The sequence below is a fragment of the Orcinus orca genome, chromosome 11, assembly GCF_937001465.1.
Source record: "Orcinus orca chromosome 11, mOrcOrc1.1, whole genome shotgun sequence".
NCBI lineage: Eukaryota > Metazoa > Chordata > Mammalia > Artiodactyla > Delphinidae > Orcinus > Orcinus orca.
The window spans coordinates 95830917-95847292 of NC_064569.1; the positions used below are offsets into that span (position 1 = coordinate 95830917).

General features: G+C 43.4%; 1 protein-coding gene across 1 annotated transcript in view; it reads left to right on the forward strand.

Moving 5' to 3' along the window:
- The window catches only part of MEI1 (meiotic double-stranded break formation protein 1), a 65248-nt gene that overhangs the window by 21404 nt on the left and 27468 nt on the right, over positions 1-16376 (forward strand). Inside the window, exons 16-19 of the mRNA XM_004279538.4 lie at positions 3913-3973; positions 5295-5392; positions 8354-8522; positions 13832-13979. Of these exons, the coding sequence (XP_004279586.1) occupies positions 3913-3973; positions 5295-5392; positions 8354-8522; positions 13832-13979 (476 nt within the window). The remainder of the gene's footprint in view (positions 1-3912; positions 3974-5294; positions 5393-8353; positions 8523-13831; positions 13980-16376) is intronic.

A 16376-nucleotide genomic window follows, 5' to 3' on the forward strand; every position in this document is an offset into this window, starting at 1 on the left:
CTTCCCCTAATTACTCTCATCCTCCACATTCCCTCAGACCTCACAAGATGTTTAGTGTCTCTGGCTCCTGAGCCCTGAATGACAGAAGTATCCCCAGTCATTGTGACAACTGAAAAATGTCCTGTGTACTTGCAAGTGCCTCATAGAAGAGTGGTAGCACTCTGTGTGAAAGTGCTGTCTAACTATACTGTACTGAAATGCCTTCCTAAAATTGAACCCAAGTGGCTCTTGACTCCTTCAGCCTTCTCCAGGTCTTCTTGCATGTATTTATTTTCTTCCCTCACTAGTCATTTTTTCTCTTCAAAATATAAACCTTCCTTTCCCACGTCTCCAGTTTTCATCCTATAAATACATCAATTTGCAGAGTAAGCCCAGGAATCAGAGTCAGAGTCTCCTTTATCCTCTTCAGAAAGTGGTAGTGATGGTGAGAATGGGAAGGGGAGATAGCCAAAAGCAGAAAAGGGAGTAGAGAGAATGGTAGTAATCATTAATAACTAATGATAACTAACATAATATTAAGCTCTTACTATGTGTTAGATACTGTTCTCAGTGGTTTACATGTATTCATTCATTTAATTCTCAGAAAAACTCTAAGGAGTATGTACTATGATTATCCTCATTCTGCTGATGAGCACATTGAAACTTAGGTTGGACAACTTGCCCAAGGTCACACAGGAAGTGGTGTGCCCAGGATTCAAACTCAGGGAGTCTAATCTGGCTCTAGAGCCTGCTTTCTTAATCTTTATGCTATGCCTGCCCCTTATCATTATCATTTACTGTCTTTTCTTTTATTCCTGTCACATAGCATGCAGTGGGAAGTCTACCATGGAGAGGTAGCCAAGGCTCAGTCATGAAGGGCCTTGTTGACCAGGTTGGGAATTTGGACTTTATCTTGGGATCATTGAGTCTTAAAGAAGGAGAGTGACAGGCTCAGATTGCTGTTTCAGAAAGATCCTTCTTGGAACAGTGTGGACCATGAGTTAGAGGGAGGCAAGATTGGAGGCAAGAAGTTCAGCCTCTTGCATTAACTCAGGTTGGTGTTAGGAACTAAGGTAGTATGTGTGTGTGTGTGAGGTGGGCTGTGGTGGAATGATTGGATGTAGGGCATGAGGGAGAGGGAATAGTTTAGGGTAATGCCTTGGCTTCTGGCTGCCGTCTAGGTGGGTGGTGGTGTTTTTTATTGAGAGGAGGCTCCCTAGAGGAGGATCTGGTTTGGGAAGGCAGTAGAGGGTGTGATCAGTTTGGATCAGGGTACCTCTGAGGTGCCTGTGAGATGTCCCAGTGGAGCTTTTAGGTAGGTAATTGACTATGTCTGAGGTCATGGGAAGCATCTGGTCTTAAATATAGTGTCACTTGAAAGAAAAACGCACAATGTAAGAGTTGTAAGTTAAGTTTTATTTGGGGACCTTGCTGAGGACTATAGCCTGGGAGACAGCCTCTCAGATAGCTCTGAGGAACTGCTCCAAAGAGGTAAGCGGGAAGCCACAATATATATGAACTTTTTTGCTTGGAAAACGTGTAGTCAATCATAAAAAGATTACTGCTAGTCACAAAAAACGGACATCTCAAGTTAATGATTTTAGTGCCTTTTTTTGTGTATGGGAAGATGCAAGAATCTGGGGTCATTTGAAAATTTCCCTTAGATAGCTATCTTAACTATCTAGGGGCCAGTATATCCAAAGTGCAGAATGTTTCCTGTTTTTCCCCATCCTGACTTCCTCTCAGGGTACACTGTTGGTGGGCTGAGCAACTGCATTGGCTAATGGCTTGATCCTTGTAGAACTGGAATAGCAGGCAGCATTTTTTTCTTTACAATAAATATAGAAGTTTTCATCATCCAGCCTTTCAATCATTCAACAAACATTTATTGGGTACCTGCTACATGAAGGGCACTGTCCTAGGGCAGAGGATGTAGCAGTGAACAAAACAGACCCCTGTCCTTGTGGGGCTGAGTCTCTAGTGGGGAACAGGTGAGATTCCTCATGGTGAGTGTGCAAAATGAGATGATCAAAGGACCAAGACAAAATAAAGTACAATATTTAGTGGTCAGGCGGAACAGATTACTCCAAAGTCCACTGGTAAGGAATGGTTGGAGAGGTAGGAAGAAACCCAGAAGGGGATGACATTAGGGAAGCCAAGTGAAGAGAGTTTTGTAGATGAGGGAGTGGTCATGAGTGTCAGATGCATCCCAGAGGTCAAGTAAGACAAGGACTGAAAAATGTACATTGGACTTGGCATCATGTAGGCTGTTGGTGACCTTGGCCAGAGCAGTTGCTGTGAGTGGTTGGTGTGTAAGCCGGACTGTAGTGAGTTGAAGAGTGAGTGCAAGGTGAGGCAGTAAAGACAAAATAGGCAAATCTTTCCATAAGTTTGGTGTAAGGGGGGAGGTGAGAACTGGGGGTGTAATTGGAAGGGGACATGGAATTAGGAAGGATTTTAGTACCCCCTAAGACTGGAAACACTTATTTCTGTTAGCAGTGTATACGAAGGAGCAGTAGAGAGATGCAGGGGTACTCAGCAGAGCAAGGTCCTTGGAAAGGAGAGGGGCCAGGATCCAGAGCTGGGGAGTTGAGGGGCATACCTTTTGCAGTTGTCTGTATATTTGATGTGGGATTTTGAGGGAGTTTCTGATTGATGGTCTGGGTCATCCTGGAGAGGTCCCTTGTCGCTGTTCAGAGGTATCTTTGTTCTCTCTAGGAAAAGAACAGAGTACAGGAAACCCTTAGGAAGCTATTCCATGTAGGAAGTGGGAGGAACTTCTAGGAGACGGTAGGAGGCTGTGTGAAAGAGGGGAAAAAGTAGGACCTTTGTGATTAGCACATATGGGTTGTGTAATAAACATCCCTTGCTTATTGACATTGGGCAAATTAATTTTCTTATCTGCAATGTCCTCAACTAGAACATGGTGATAATAATGGGAGTGAAATGAGGCAACATATGTAGATTTCCTGAATGAGTGTACCTCTTAGTCATTGTGACAACTGACACATACTCCTTTCCTTCCCTTCATCTGCTCTTTCTGCTTGCCATACTTCAAGAGCCAAGAGAATTCAGTCTTGGGGTGCTGAATGGGTGCAGCTTCAGAAGTGTAGATCTCCGGCGGGGCAGTGGTGCAGAGTGCAAGGCATGTAGAGAAAGTGTCATTACAGGGAGATCTATGTAGCCTGAAGCCAGCGAGAACAGGGTCAGGGCCCAAACTGCAAGAGAAAAGAGGGAAGCAGGCACTGCCAGCCAAGAGGGGGTAGAGACCTGAAGTCGGGGGTGGAGAAACTCTGGATCCCTGAGAGTCTGTACCACGAGGAACCCTTCCAGCAGGCAAACTGGGCGTTCCCCTGCTGAGGGAGCCATGGGTTAAACTGCTGTCCTGGAAAGTTACTATGAAACTGAGGAATTAATTCCCTACCAGAAGCCCTGCAATAGAATAAGATTATCCCCAGCCCTGGAGCTGGTATAGTGGGAGCTCTTGTCAAGAATACTGCTTTTACAGGGACCAAGGATGGACAGGACAGAGGTCAGTTTTGACAGAGAGCTGCATGGCAGGGCGGGGTGGGAGCGGGGCAACTAGGAGAGTCAGGCAGTGCAGGGGCCTGGGCCAGGGTCACCAGCTAATGCAGACTGTTCATCAGAAAGGAAGATGAACTTTTATTCAGTACCTACTCTGAGCTAAGTATTTGTTAGATCTTCTATATTCATTTATTTTACTTAGTTTCACAACAACGTTCGAGGTATAGATATCAAAACTGAGTCTCAGAGAAGTTAAATAAGTGTTCCAGAGCCACATTTCTAGATAGTGATGGAGCAAATTTCAAACCCGAGTCTGTGTGACTCCAGAACTAGTACCACCCAGACTTGGGAGTCTCTGTAAAAAGTCTACTTTAAATTGCTCTCTGCTTTCTTCTCAATTCTCCCAAGCTGCCTCATCCTTCATACAACTGACCCTGGAACTGAAGGCCAGGTTCTGCAGTGGCCTGAGGTATGTATGGTCCCAAGGGGACAAGTGTCCTTCTTGACTGGACAAGTGGAAATTTCTGATTAGTGTGGTTTAGTCATAGGACCTTGGGGGGGATTGACACAGTGTGGGAATTGCTCAGCAGCTGATGGTACGAGCTGGATGGGCTCCTGTAGCTTTTACTTGTCTGGTTCTGATACGACTTTCATTCCATGTGATACTTGGATGGGCACCTGTAACATCAAAACTGGAAGGGCTCTTAGAAATCATTTGTCTAACCCCTCATTTTACAAACAAGGAAACCAAGGCCCTCACAGGGTAATCGATGCTGTGTCCATCAAGAGAGAGTCGTGTTCTAGTTGCTGCCAGCCCAGCAATTCCAGAGGAGAGACTCTTTTGTTCAAAGCAGAGAGGTTGCTGCTTCAGTCTGTCTCTTTAGGCTTCTAGGACAGCATTCTGTGCCTTCCCATTTTTGATTTGCCACCTGTCTGCATTTACTCAGCAGATTCCACTTGTTACTGCCTGCAGTCCTCAGGGTGACCTCAGTGCAGCGTCTAGCTCTCCTTCCATATCTCCGAATAGAACACCAACATTTAGGAGGGAATACAGGGATCCACCTGGATTCAGAGTCACAATTTTAGATGTTTTTTGTAGTTCTCCTCAGCTACCCATTTTGGATTCAACAGCTTCCTCTTTTTCTAGTACTCCTCAGCCCTTTCCTGACCCAGGAGGACTTTTTTGTTTCTATGTTTTATTTTATTTTATTTTTAAAATAAATTTATTTATTTTATTTTTGGCTGCGTTGGGTCTTCGTTGCTGCACGCGGGCTTTCTCTAGTTGCAGCGAGTGGGGGCTACTCTTCATTGCGGTGCGCGGGGTTTCTCATGCGGTGGCTTCTCTTGTTGCGGAGCACGGGCTCAAGGTGTGTGGGCTTCACTAGTTGTGGCGCACAGGCTTAGTTGCTCCATGGCATGTGCGATCTTCCCGGACCAGGACTCAAACCTGTGTCCCCTGCATTGGCAGGCGGATTCTTAACCACTGTGCCACCAGGGAAGCCCTATACGTTTTATTAAATTGGAGCTTAGGAGCCCTCCTTGATTTATTTTTTTCAGGAAATTTTTAGTGAATGCCTATATGGGCCAAGTGCCTAAGTTACATCTGTGGGCAGCAGGTTCCATATTTACTTTTCACAGCTACCTCCAGACCTTCTCTACCAGGGCCATGGTTAGAACTTCATTGGGCTCTGGCACAAAGCAGTGGTGCCCCAGTACATGGCAGGGATAATGCTGTCCCAGCCAAAGTAGCAATGTACTCTCTTGTTCTGTCTTCCTCTTCTCCCACTAAGTCACTCAGCCCTAAACCAGGTGTGTTCCAGTTTCCTCTACTACATGTGCATCAACCTCCTCTCAGCTCCAGAGAAGACAGGACCACCTTCCCAAGAAGGTAAGATGCTGTAGTTTGACCACTCATGAGGTCTGTGGTGGTCTTTTAGAGTCTGGATGCCTTGCTGATTGGCTGGGTAGTGAGTCAGTACAGTAATAAGAAACCTTTGCTTGAAGCTACCCAGAGGAACCATGGAATCATGGAATGATGGAACTGTAGGCTGCTTCCTAGGGAGGTGAGATAATAAATAAATCAGAAAACAGTGGAATCCAAGCCTCTGGGACCTTTAGACCTTAAGGGTTGAGAAGGACTCTAAAGCTCAACAAGTCCAGTTCCTCCCCGTGACCAACTTCTCTGCATTGTCCCTCACACCAGGCCTCTTGCTCTCTGCCTGTTACCCCCAGATACCTTTGCTCAAAATATCTTTTTTTTTTTAAACCTAATATGAGATTTTCCTAGTCTATGTTTTCATGCAGAAGTGTATTTGTTGTAGAAATGGGGAAATGGCGAGTACTCTAATGTTAAAGTTAGAAGGTACTTTATTTATTTATTTTTGGCTGTGTTGGGTCTTTGTTTCTGTGCGAGGGCTTTCTCTAGTTGTGGCAAGCGGGGCCACTCTTCACTGCGGTGCGCGGGCCTCTCACTGTCGCGGCCTCTCTTGTTGCGGAGCACAGGCTCCAGACGCGCAGGCTCAGTAGTTGTGGCTCACGGGCCTAGTTGCTCCGTGGCCATGTGGGATCTTCCCAGACCAGGGCTCGAACCCGTGTCCCCTGCATTAGCAGGCAGATGCTCAACCACTGCGCCACCAGGGAAGCCCTGCTCAAAATATCTTGAACAGTCTGTTTCATTTCTTCATTCCTTCATTCAAGAAATATTTCTTGAGCATCTATTATGTGCCAGACTCTATTCAAGGAGCTGGTAATAGGGATACAAAGTCCTGTTCCAATGGAGTGGGAGAGGCAGACAATACACACATAGATATAATGTCAGGGGTGGATGAGTGCTATGAAAAAAAATAAAGCTAGGTGAAGGGATGGGGGTGATGGAAGGAGGAGGTACACGTTAGGGTTTTCATGAGGAGGTGAGGAGGTGGCATGTTGGTGGAGGTCTGAGTGAGGTCAAGGAGTCCCATGCACCATCTAGGCAGGGAGAGCAGCAGATGCAGGGCTGAGAGCTGGAGGTTTTCCCTTTTGCTGAGTATTAGTTGAGCTTCTGCAGCATGTCAGGGAGGCCTAAGTGCAGCTGCGGATACAGTGATAATTACGATACGTTCTCTGCCCTAAGGAGTTCCTCTATCCTAGACCTCTCCCTCTTGCTATAACATAAAACAGTTTAATCATTGTTTTATTCATTCATTCAACAAATACCGTGCCCTCTTTGTGGGTGACATTTGCTGCTGGCTGTGTTTCCTCTTTTTACATTTATGAAGATGTTGTCTTCTCCCTACAGACTTCCCAAACCGCTCTTTTTCCTTTGTCTTTCTCAGACACTATGCTGAGAGAGACAGCAGCACAGGTGAGCATTTTCATTCCTTCCAACATGGCTTGGCTTCTAGTTCTCTCACTGTACCAGCCACTCCTCTCTGCTTGGTGTCCAGCTCTCTGCCTCCTATTCAGGTGTGGTCTGGCCTGCACAGAGAATGACATGATGACTTCCACCATGGTGGCAGCCGCATCACAACAGCCTCTAGTGTTCACCAGCACCAGCCCCTGCTGCAGGCAGCTCCCTCTCTTGTTGGAATAGGAGGGGCCCCACTGTCTGCCCCCTCAGACCCTGAGATCTTGTCATATCTCAGAGCACCAGGAAGAGCAGCCAACCTTACTTACATGCAGACTGCTTCTTTCTTTTATATATGGATGTGCGAGGCTCAAGGATATTAGTTTTGTTATTATCACAGTGGTCATAGTGTGCTTTGGTAGAAAAGGCCCTAAGCTTAGAATTAGGAAACCTGACCTGACTCTGCTAGCACATCGCAGTGGTACATTCTCCATGTCACCTTCCACTTGCCTGTAGGCCCACTGCATTGTCAGGATGGACCCTTTCATTTGACCTCTAACTTGGCCCCCTGCTTGCAGTCTCTCATCCTCCAACCAGTCTTCACCGACTGCTAGACGATCTATCCTTAACATCTCAACTACCCTGGCCTTCAGCCATTGTCTCCAAACATCAGTCTGTTGGGCATTGTCCGACAGTGATGGAGTTTTCTCTGGTCTATGGTGAAATTTGGAAAATAAGGGTAATGTAGTGAATTTTCCATAAAGGTGACTTTATTCAAAATTTAAGCTCTGAGGTCCTTTTCTTTCATATTCTTTTGGTAATCAAATGTTCTTTCTTTTAAGAAACAGAAGTTTCATAAGAAATTTAGGAATCTGTTCTCAGGATAAAATCCATATTCTCTACTCATCATTCAAGATCTTTCACAGTCTAGCTGCAAATTACATCACACAGTCCCAAACCCCTAACACTCCACATCTATTCACTGAGGGGCCAGTCACACTGAACTCCTTCCTGCCCCTTATACATGACTTCCTCTTATGCCTCCAGGCTGCTGAACTCCTTGCTTCCTGGCTCAGGGAGTCTCTTCCCTCCTTTCTCTGCCTGTTTTCTCTTCACCCTCCACAGTTCCCTCCTCTTTGAGCTTGCCCTCCCCGTCGCAGGTGGCGTGAGTCACTCTCTCTTCCACGCTTGAACATGGCACTGATCACATGTCCTGTAATTATCTGTCTCATTATCTGTTTTTTCCCACCAGCTGCCAGCTACTGGAGGTAGGGCCCATGTCTCACAGCCTGGCCTAGAGTAGTCAATCAGTGGACATTGTCAAGTGAATGAATGTATCTATGTCCTTCCACATGCTACCTTTAGTCTCTCCTGGTAGAGAGGAAGAAGAGACTGATTTCCTTTTATCTGGCATGTATCCTTGCTGCCCTGTGCAGTACTCTGTATGTAGTAGACACCCATGTGCTCATTACCTGCTCTCCTGTGTCCTTTGTGTGATTTTTCTCCTGCTTGTTCTCTCCCCAGAACTATCTGCAGTGTCTGAGCTTCTGCAGCATGGGCTGCCCCAGATAAGCAGCAGGAGCCCTGAAAGCCTTGCTTTCCTGTCGGATCGCCAGTACGTGGAGGGAGCCACTCGCCAGAGACAGTACTGCATCCTGCTCCTCTTCTACCTGGCCTACATTCACGAGGACAGGTCAGTGCTCAGAGCTGGTGGCTGACGGTTGGTTCTGGAACCTACATCTTTAGCCAAGTTCAATTCAATAAATGTTTACAGAGGCATCCTCTCCAAGCCTGGTGCTGGGCACTGGGGACACAGAGATAAGTGAGAAATGGCTTATATTCCTCAGGGGTTCACATGTTGGAGAGGGGGTTAAGACAGGTGGGTAGTCTGTCTAGAGACAGAGGCCTAGAATGCTAATGAGAGTTCCTTGATATCCCTGAGGGTGTTGTTCACGCACCAAAAAAAAAATGTCAGTGCCTTACTTTGGTTTTAAGAATCACTATACAATTTTTTAAAATTTAAAATCAAAAGACTATTTTCTGTTAAGCTTTTAAAAAATAATTTATTGAGGTAAAATTTACATAATTAAATTAACTGTTTTAAAGCGAACAATTTAGTGGCATTTAATACATTCACAGTGCTGTGCAACCACCATCTCTATCTAGTTCCAAAATATTTCCATCACTCCAAAGTAAAACCTCTTATCCATTAAGCAGTCACTACCCATTCCTTTTTCTGCTCAGCTCCTGGCAACCAACAGTCTGTGTTCTGTCTCTATGGATTTATCTATTCTGAACATTTCCTATAGATGTGGTCATACAGTATGTGACCTTTTGCACCTGGCTTCTTCCACTTAGCACAGTGTTTTCAAGATTCGTCCAGTGAGCATAATGTTTGTAGCATGCATTGGTACTTTATTCTTTTTTTTTTTTTTTGGCTGAATAATATACCGTCGTATATATACACCACAATTTGTTTATTCCTTCATCCATGGCTGGACATTTGGGCTATTTCCACCTTTTGGCTATTGTGAATAGTAATGCTGTGAATATGTGTATACATGTATTTGTTTGAGTACTTGTTTTTCTCTTCCTTTTCTGTATATACTAGGTGTAGAATTGAGGAGTCATATGGCAATACAATGTTTAACATTTTGAGGAACTTCCAAATTGTTTTCCAGAGTAGCTGCAATCCTACCAGCAATATTTGAGGGTTCCAGTTTCTCCATATCCTTGTTAACACTTGTTGTCCATCTTTTTGATTATAGCCAGCCTAGCGGTTATGAAGTGGTTTTTGCATTGTGGTTTTGAATAGCATTTCCCTAATGACTAATGATTTTGAACATCTTTTCATGTGCTTCTTGGCCATTTGCACGCCTTCTTTGGAGAAATTCAGATCTTTGACCCATTTTTTTAACTGAGTTGTAAGAGTTCTTTATATGTTCTAGATACAAGTCCCTTATTAGATATATGATTTGCAATTTTTTTCTCCCGTTCTGTTAGTTGTCTTTTAACTTTCTTGATGGTATCCTTTGAAGCACAGAGTTTTAAATTTTTATTAAATCTAATTTTAAAAATTTGGGGGGGGGATGAAATATGTCTGTTTTTTCTGTTGTCATTTATGCTTTTGGTGTTGATTCTAAGAAACCATTTTCTAACCCAAAGTCATGAAGATTTACTCCTATATTTTCTTCTATAGTTATTTTCTTTCACAATTTTAGCTCTTACATATAGGTTTATGATCCATTTTGAGTTAACTTTTATGATGGTGTGAGGTAGGGGTCCAACTTCTTTTTTTTTTTTTTTTTTTGTGGTACGCGGGCCTCTCACTGCTGTGGCCTCTCCCGTTGCGGAGCACAGGCTCCGGACGCACAGGCTCAGTGGCCATGGCTCACGGGCCCAGGCTCTCCGCGGCATGTGGGATCTTCCCGGACCGGGACACGAACCTGTGTCCTCTGCATCGGCAGGCAGACTCTCAACCACTGCGCCACCAGGGAAGCCCCCAACTTCTTTTTTATAATGTGGCTTATACAGATGTTCCAGCGCCACTTGTTGAAAAGATTATTTTTCCCCCTTTGAATTGTCTTGACACCCTCATTGAACATCACTTGACCCATGTGATAGTTTAAAAGTTTTTTTCTGGACTTCCCTGGTAGCACAGTGGTTAAGAACCTGCCTGCCAATGCAGGGGACACGGGTTCGAGCCCTGGACCGGAGAGCAACTAAGCCCATGCGCCACAACTACTGAGTCTGCGCTCTAGAGCCCATGAACCACAACTACTGAGCCTGTGCGCCACAACTACTGAAGCCCGCGCACCTAGAGCCCCTGCTCCGCAACAAGAGAAGCCACCGCAATGAGAAGCCCATGCACCGCGACAAAGAGTAGCCCCCACTCTCCACAACTAGAGAAAGCCCCTGCACACCAACGAAGACCCAACGCAGCCAAAAATAAATAAATAAATAAATTTATATATATATAAAAAGTTTTTTTCTTATTTTAAAACTCGTGCTTATTGTAAAAACTCAAGAAAAATGATTGGCTATAACGTTAAAATACTTCCCCATACACCTGCCAGAGTTAACTACTATTAGGTACCCTCCATGAACTCTTCTGTGTGTTAAAAAACACGAATATAGGGACTTCCCTGGTGGCACATGGTAAGAATCCACCTGCCAGTGCAGGGGACGCGGGTTCAAGCCCCGGTCCGGGAAGATCCCTCGTGCTGCGGAGCAACCGAGTCCGTGCGCCACAGCTACCAAGCCTGCGCTCTGGAGCCTGCAAGCCACAACTACTGAAGTCCGCACGCCTAGAGCTCGTGCCCTGCAACAAGAGAAGCCACTGCAATGAGAAGCCTGCGCATTGCAATGAAGAGTAGCCCCCGCTCGCCACAACTAGAGAATGTAACGAAGACCCAACAGAGCCAAAAATAATAATAAAACAAAACAAAACAAAAAACACAAATAAACTTTTTTTTTAATATACAGAATGGGATATAATACAAGGTCTTCAACTTGCTTTTTAACTTAACAGTATATCTTGGACATCTTTCCATGCTACTATATGTATTAATAGGTCTACCTTATTCTTTTGGTAGCATAATATTTATATTATGGCTATTATCCATTTTCTTTTTAGTTTTTAAATAAACATTTTATTTTGGAGTAATTTTAGAGTTACAGAAAAGTTACTCTTCACCCATTTTCTCCTAATACATAACTGTGGTACATTTATCCAACTAAGAAAGTAACATTGGCACATTACTATTTTTTCCAAATTTTTAAATTGTAAAATACACAAACATAAAATTTACCATCTCAACTATTTTTACTGTACAGTTCAGTAGTATTAAATACATTCATAATATTGTGCTACCATTACCACTATCCGTCTCCAGCACTCTTCATTTTGCAAAACTGAGACTCTATACCCATTAAACAGTAAGCCCATTCCCCCCTGCCCCCAGCCCCTGCAACCACCATTTTACTTTCTGTTCCTATGATTTTGACTATGCTAAGTACTAATTATAGTGGAATCATACAGTATTTGTCTTTTTGTGACTGGCTTATTTCACTTAGCATTATGTCTTAAGGTTCATCCAAGCTGTAGCATACGTCATAACTTCCCTCCTTTTTTGCACCGAATAATATTCCATTGTACATGTATATACCACATTTTGCTTATCCATTCATCTGTCGATAGAGACTTGGGTTGCTTCCTTTTATTATATATTGTCAATAATGCTGCTGTGAACATAGGTATACAAATATCTCCCTGAGTCCCTGCTTTCGATTATTTTGAGTATATACCTAGAAGTGGAATTGCTAGATCATCTGGTTGTTCTATTTTTAATTTTTTGAGGAGATGTCATACTGTTTTCCACAGTGGCTATACCATTTTACAGTCCCACCAGCAGTGCACAAGGGTTCCAATTTCTGCACATCCTCTCCAATACTTATTTTTGTTTTTGTTTTGATAGTAGCCATCCTAATGGATATGAGGTTGTTATCTCATAGTTTTGATTTGTGTTTCCCTAATGATTAGTGATGTTGAGCATCTTTTCTTGTGCTTATTGGCCATTTGTATATCTTCTTTGGAGAAATGTCTATTCAAATCTTTTCTCCATTTTTTAATCAGATTGTTTCAACTTTTTTGTTGTTGAGTTTTAGGAGTTCTCTATTTATTCTGGATATTAATTCCTTATTAGATATATGATTTACAAATAATTTCTCCCATTCTGTGGGTTGCCTTTTTACTCTGTTGGTAGTCTTTTTTTTTTTTTTGCGGTACGCAGGCCTCTCACTGTTGTGGCCTCTACCGTTGCGGAGCACAGGCTCCGGACGTGCAGGCTCAGCGGCCATGGCTCACGGGCCCAGCCGCTTCGCTGCATGTGGGGTCTTCCCGGACCGGGGCACGAACCTGTGTCCCCTGCGTCGGCAGGCGGACTCTCAACCATTGCGCCACCAGGGAAGCCCTGTTGGTAGTCTTTTGATGCACAAAATATTTAAACTTTCATAAAGTCCAGTTTGTTTATTTTTTATTTTATTGCCTATGCCGTTATTGTCATAACCAAGAATTCATTGCCAAATTCAATGTCAAGAAAGTTTTGCCTTATGTTTTTTTCTAAAAATTTTATAGTTTTAGGTCTTAAGTGTGGATCCATTTGGGGTTAATTTTTTTTTAATATCGTGTTAGGTAAGAGTCTAACTTCATTCTGTTGCGTGTGGAAATTTGGTTTTCCCAGCACCATTTGTTGAAAAGACTGTCCTTTCCCCATTGAATGGTCTTGGCACCCTTGTTGAAAATCATATGATGATATATGTGAAGGTACAATACTATTAACTAAGCTTTATTCAGATTTCACCAATTCTTCCTCTATCGTTCCTTTTCTGTTCTAGGACACAATCCAGGATACTGCATTGCATTTACTATTACCTATTTAAAAATGTTTAATTTTGGGGGGTCTTAATCTGATAGGTGAGACATAGGGTAGAAAATTTAAAAGATATAAGAGGGTATATAGTGAAGTCAGTTTCCTCCTCATCCCCATCTCCCTTGCATGTACAAGTATAGACGTCTCCCTCCCCCAGAAAGTAGCCCATTGAACACAGAAATGTTTTTTTGTTTTTTTTTTTTTTTTTTTTTTTTTTCACAGAAATGTTTAATGATAAATACGAGAAGGGTGGACTGGCTGCCAAAGCAGGGCCTCCTGAACCCCAGAAGCAGCATCCTTCTCTTTAACACTGCCGGTCCAGCTGCCTGATGCTTTACCTTCTAGGTGTGAGTGAGGAGTCTCTGGCCTCTAATAGAGCCTTGCACAAAGCACAGAACTATGTGCTATGCATGTGTGACGATGCTTTGTTAAATATATACAATACACTCTTTGTGCAAGGTGTCATTAGAATGTGGACATGCTGGGACAGAAGGACAGTGGCTGAGGGAGGACGTGGCGGGGCAGGACAGCCATCTCTGCCTTTTTCACTCAGACTGTCCTTGGTTGACAGGTTTGTCTCAGAGGCAGAGTTATTCATGGCTGTGCGAAGCTTCCTCCTGTCTCTGCAGGACCAGGGTGAATGCCCTCCACTGGTGGTCTTCAGAGCTTCCATCTATCTACTTGCAATCTGCCAGGACAAAGACGGTGCGCTAGATGAGGTATGGACCAAAGTGCCTGGGGCTTTTCTTCCTCCTCTTGCACCTCTTCACATCATGGTTCCTTGGGAGACTATGATGATGTATATATAGAGAAGGTGGGTGGCAGAGAGAGAGTGTGTGTTGGGGGAGTGGGGGAAGATAGAGTGCTGATATGTACATAGCCCTTGTAACTTAGCCAATTCTCTCAACAGTACTGGGAGGCAGAGATTATTATTTCCGTTTTATAGATAAGAAAATCAAGACTTAGGTTAAAGTATTGATAACTTTTGCTAGGTCACACAGTTAATTGATGGCGTGACCAGGACTCCAGCTCAGACTTGACCAACTCCCAAGGCTCTTTTCTTAGTACCACCTCTGGTTTATGCAGGAGGAAAGAGGTGTGAGGTGTCTCCAGGTAACAGTTTATCAAACAAAGTGTGTTGCCGGCACCCAGATCATTGTTAACCAGGCTGGTCTTGGATTGCTTTGAAGGTGGTTATATGTTACAAGTTTTCTCTCTCTAGCTTCTTTATAAACTCTCAGGGGTGGAGGACTATGTCTGATTCATCACTGGACCTGTCACCTTTTCCACTGAAAATTGCTTTTATTCCTTAGATGTGGACTCTTCAGCCTCAAATTAAGGACTCTCTTCCTTCACTGACTATTAATTTTGCCTTTTTAAAAAAATTACTACTGGGGCAAATGTGACATGAGCAGACCTGGTTTAATTTGAATGGAATCAGGAAGGTATAGTAGAAGTGCAAGTGTTCTCAAGTAAGACAGATGTAGGTATATAATGTCCCATTGTCTCTCTTTTTGTGGTATTAGCAGCCATTGGTGATCATTCCCTAGATCCTTTAATTCGTTAGGGATTGCAAAATATAATATCCTAATTCTGTCATTCTCTCTTTGTTTATTAACTGGACTATTTGTATAAAAAGAAACTTCTCTCACCAACTATTCAGTTACTCTGAATGGTAGATTGTATAGGAAGCATAGAGTGAATGTTTGATTCTTTCCCTTTAATTACCAGTTTTCAAAAAAAATGAGTTGGTTGCCTAGCACTCTCTAAAAGTGACCAAAGAGATTTTTTTAGTATCATTATGAGCTCATCGATTTAAAAATATTTGATGGTTTCAATCCACTATATTATCCTTTTGAGGATCAAATCGTCCTATCTTTGGCCAGTGGGAGCCTATTCAAGGTTGCTCCTAAGTCCTTTTGACACAACCTTAGTGATCTTTGACACAGAGTTTGAGTTTTCTTTTCTTTTTTTAAAAATAAATTTATTTATTTATTAATTTTTTATTTTTGGCTGCTGCATGTGGACTTTCTCTAGTTGCTGCGAGCGGGGGCTACTCTTTATTGTGGTGCGTGGGCTTCTCTTTGCGGTGCTTCTCTTGCTGCTGAGCATGGCCTCTAGGTGCGCTGGCTTCAGTAGTTGTGGCACGTGGGCTCTGGAGTGCAGACTCAGTAGTTGTGGTGCACAGGCTTAGTTGCTCCATGGCATGTGGGATCTTCCCGGAACAGGGCTCGAACCTGTGTCCCCTGCATTGGCAGGCAGATTCTTAACCACTGCACCACCAGGGAAGCCTGAGTTTGAGTTTTCTAGTATCACAAGATGCTTCAGGCATTCCTGCTCTCCCATCCTGTCTTGATCCTACCCAGTTAGGCTTTCACTCTTACCATATCCCTGAAAATGCACTTGTCAAAGTCACCAATAACAGATACATGGCTAAAGCCAATAGTCAGTATTTTAGTCATCATCTTGCTTGACCTATCAACAGCATCTCTTTTCTTTGAAACACTGCTTTTCCTTGGCATCTAGAATACCGGGTATTCCTAGTTTTCCTCCTACTTCTGTGGCAGTTATGTCTCAGTGTCTTTTGCTGATTCTCTTTTATCGCCTTGACCTCTAAATGTTGTAGTACCTCAGGGCTCAGTCTGTGACTGCTTTTCTTTTTTCTCTAAATTTACTGCTTTGATGATCTCATACAGTCTCATGGTTTAATTCATGGCTGGATTAAACAAGATCACTCTGGCCACTAGGACAATATAACAGAGGAGTACAAGGGTGAGGATGCAGAAACCAGTTAGGAGGCTACAGCAATAATGTAGGCAAGAGATAGTGGAGTAGGTGGTGAAAATTGTCAGCTTCTGGATATATTTTCAAGTTGGTGCCATAGGATCTCTTGATGGACCAGTGTGAAGTATGAGAATAAGAGAAGATAAAAGGATGTTTTCAAAGATTTTGGTTCTCATGAGGGTCAAAGAATTGTTGGATTGAAATACTAGAGGGAGTGAGCTGGAAAGATAGGAGGGGTGGTGGTAAAATGGGATGCTTGAAATTGGGATTATTTGAGAGGGTGCAGTTCTTCGTAATGACAAGGTCTAGATACATGACCGTGGGAATGAATG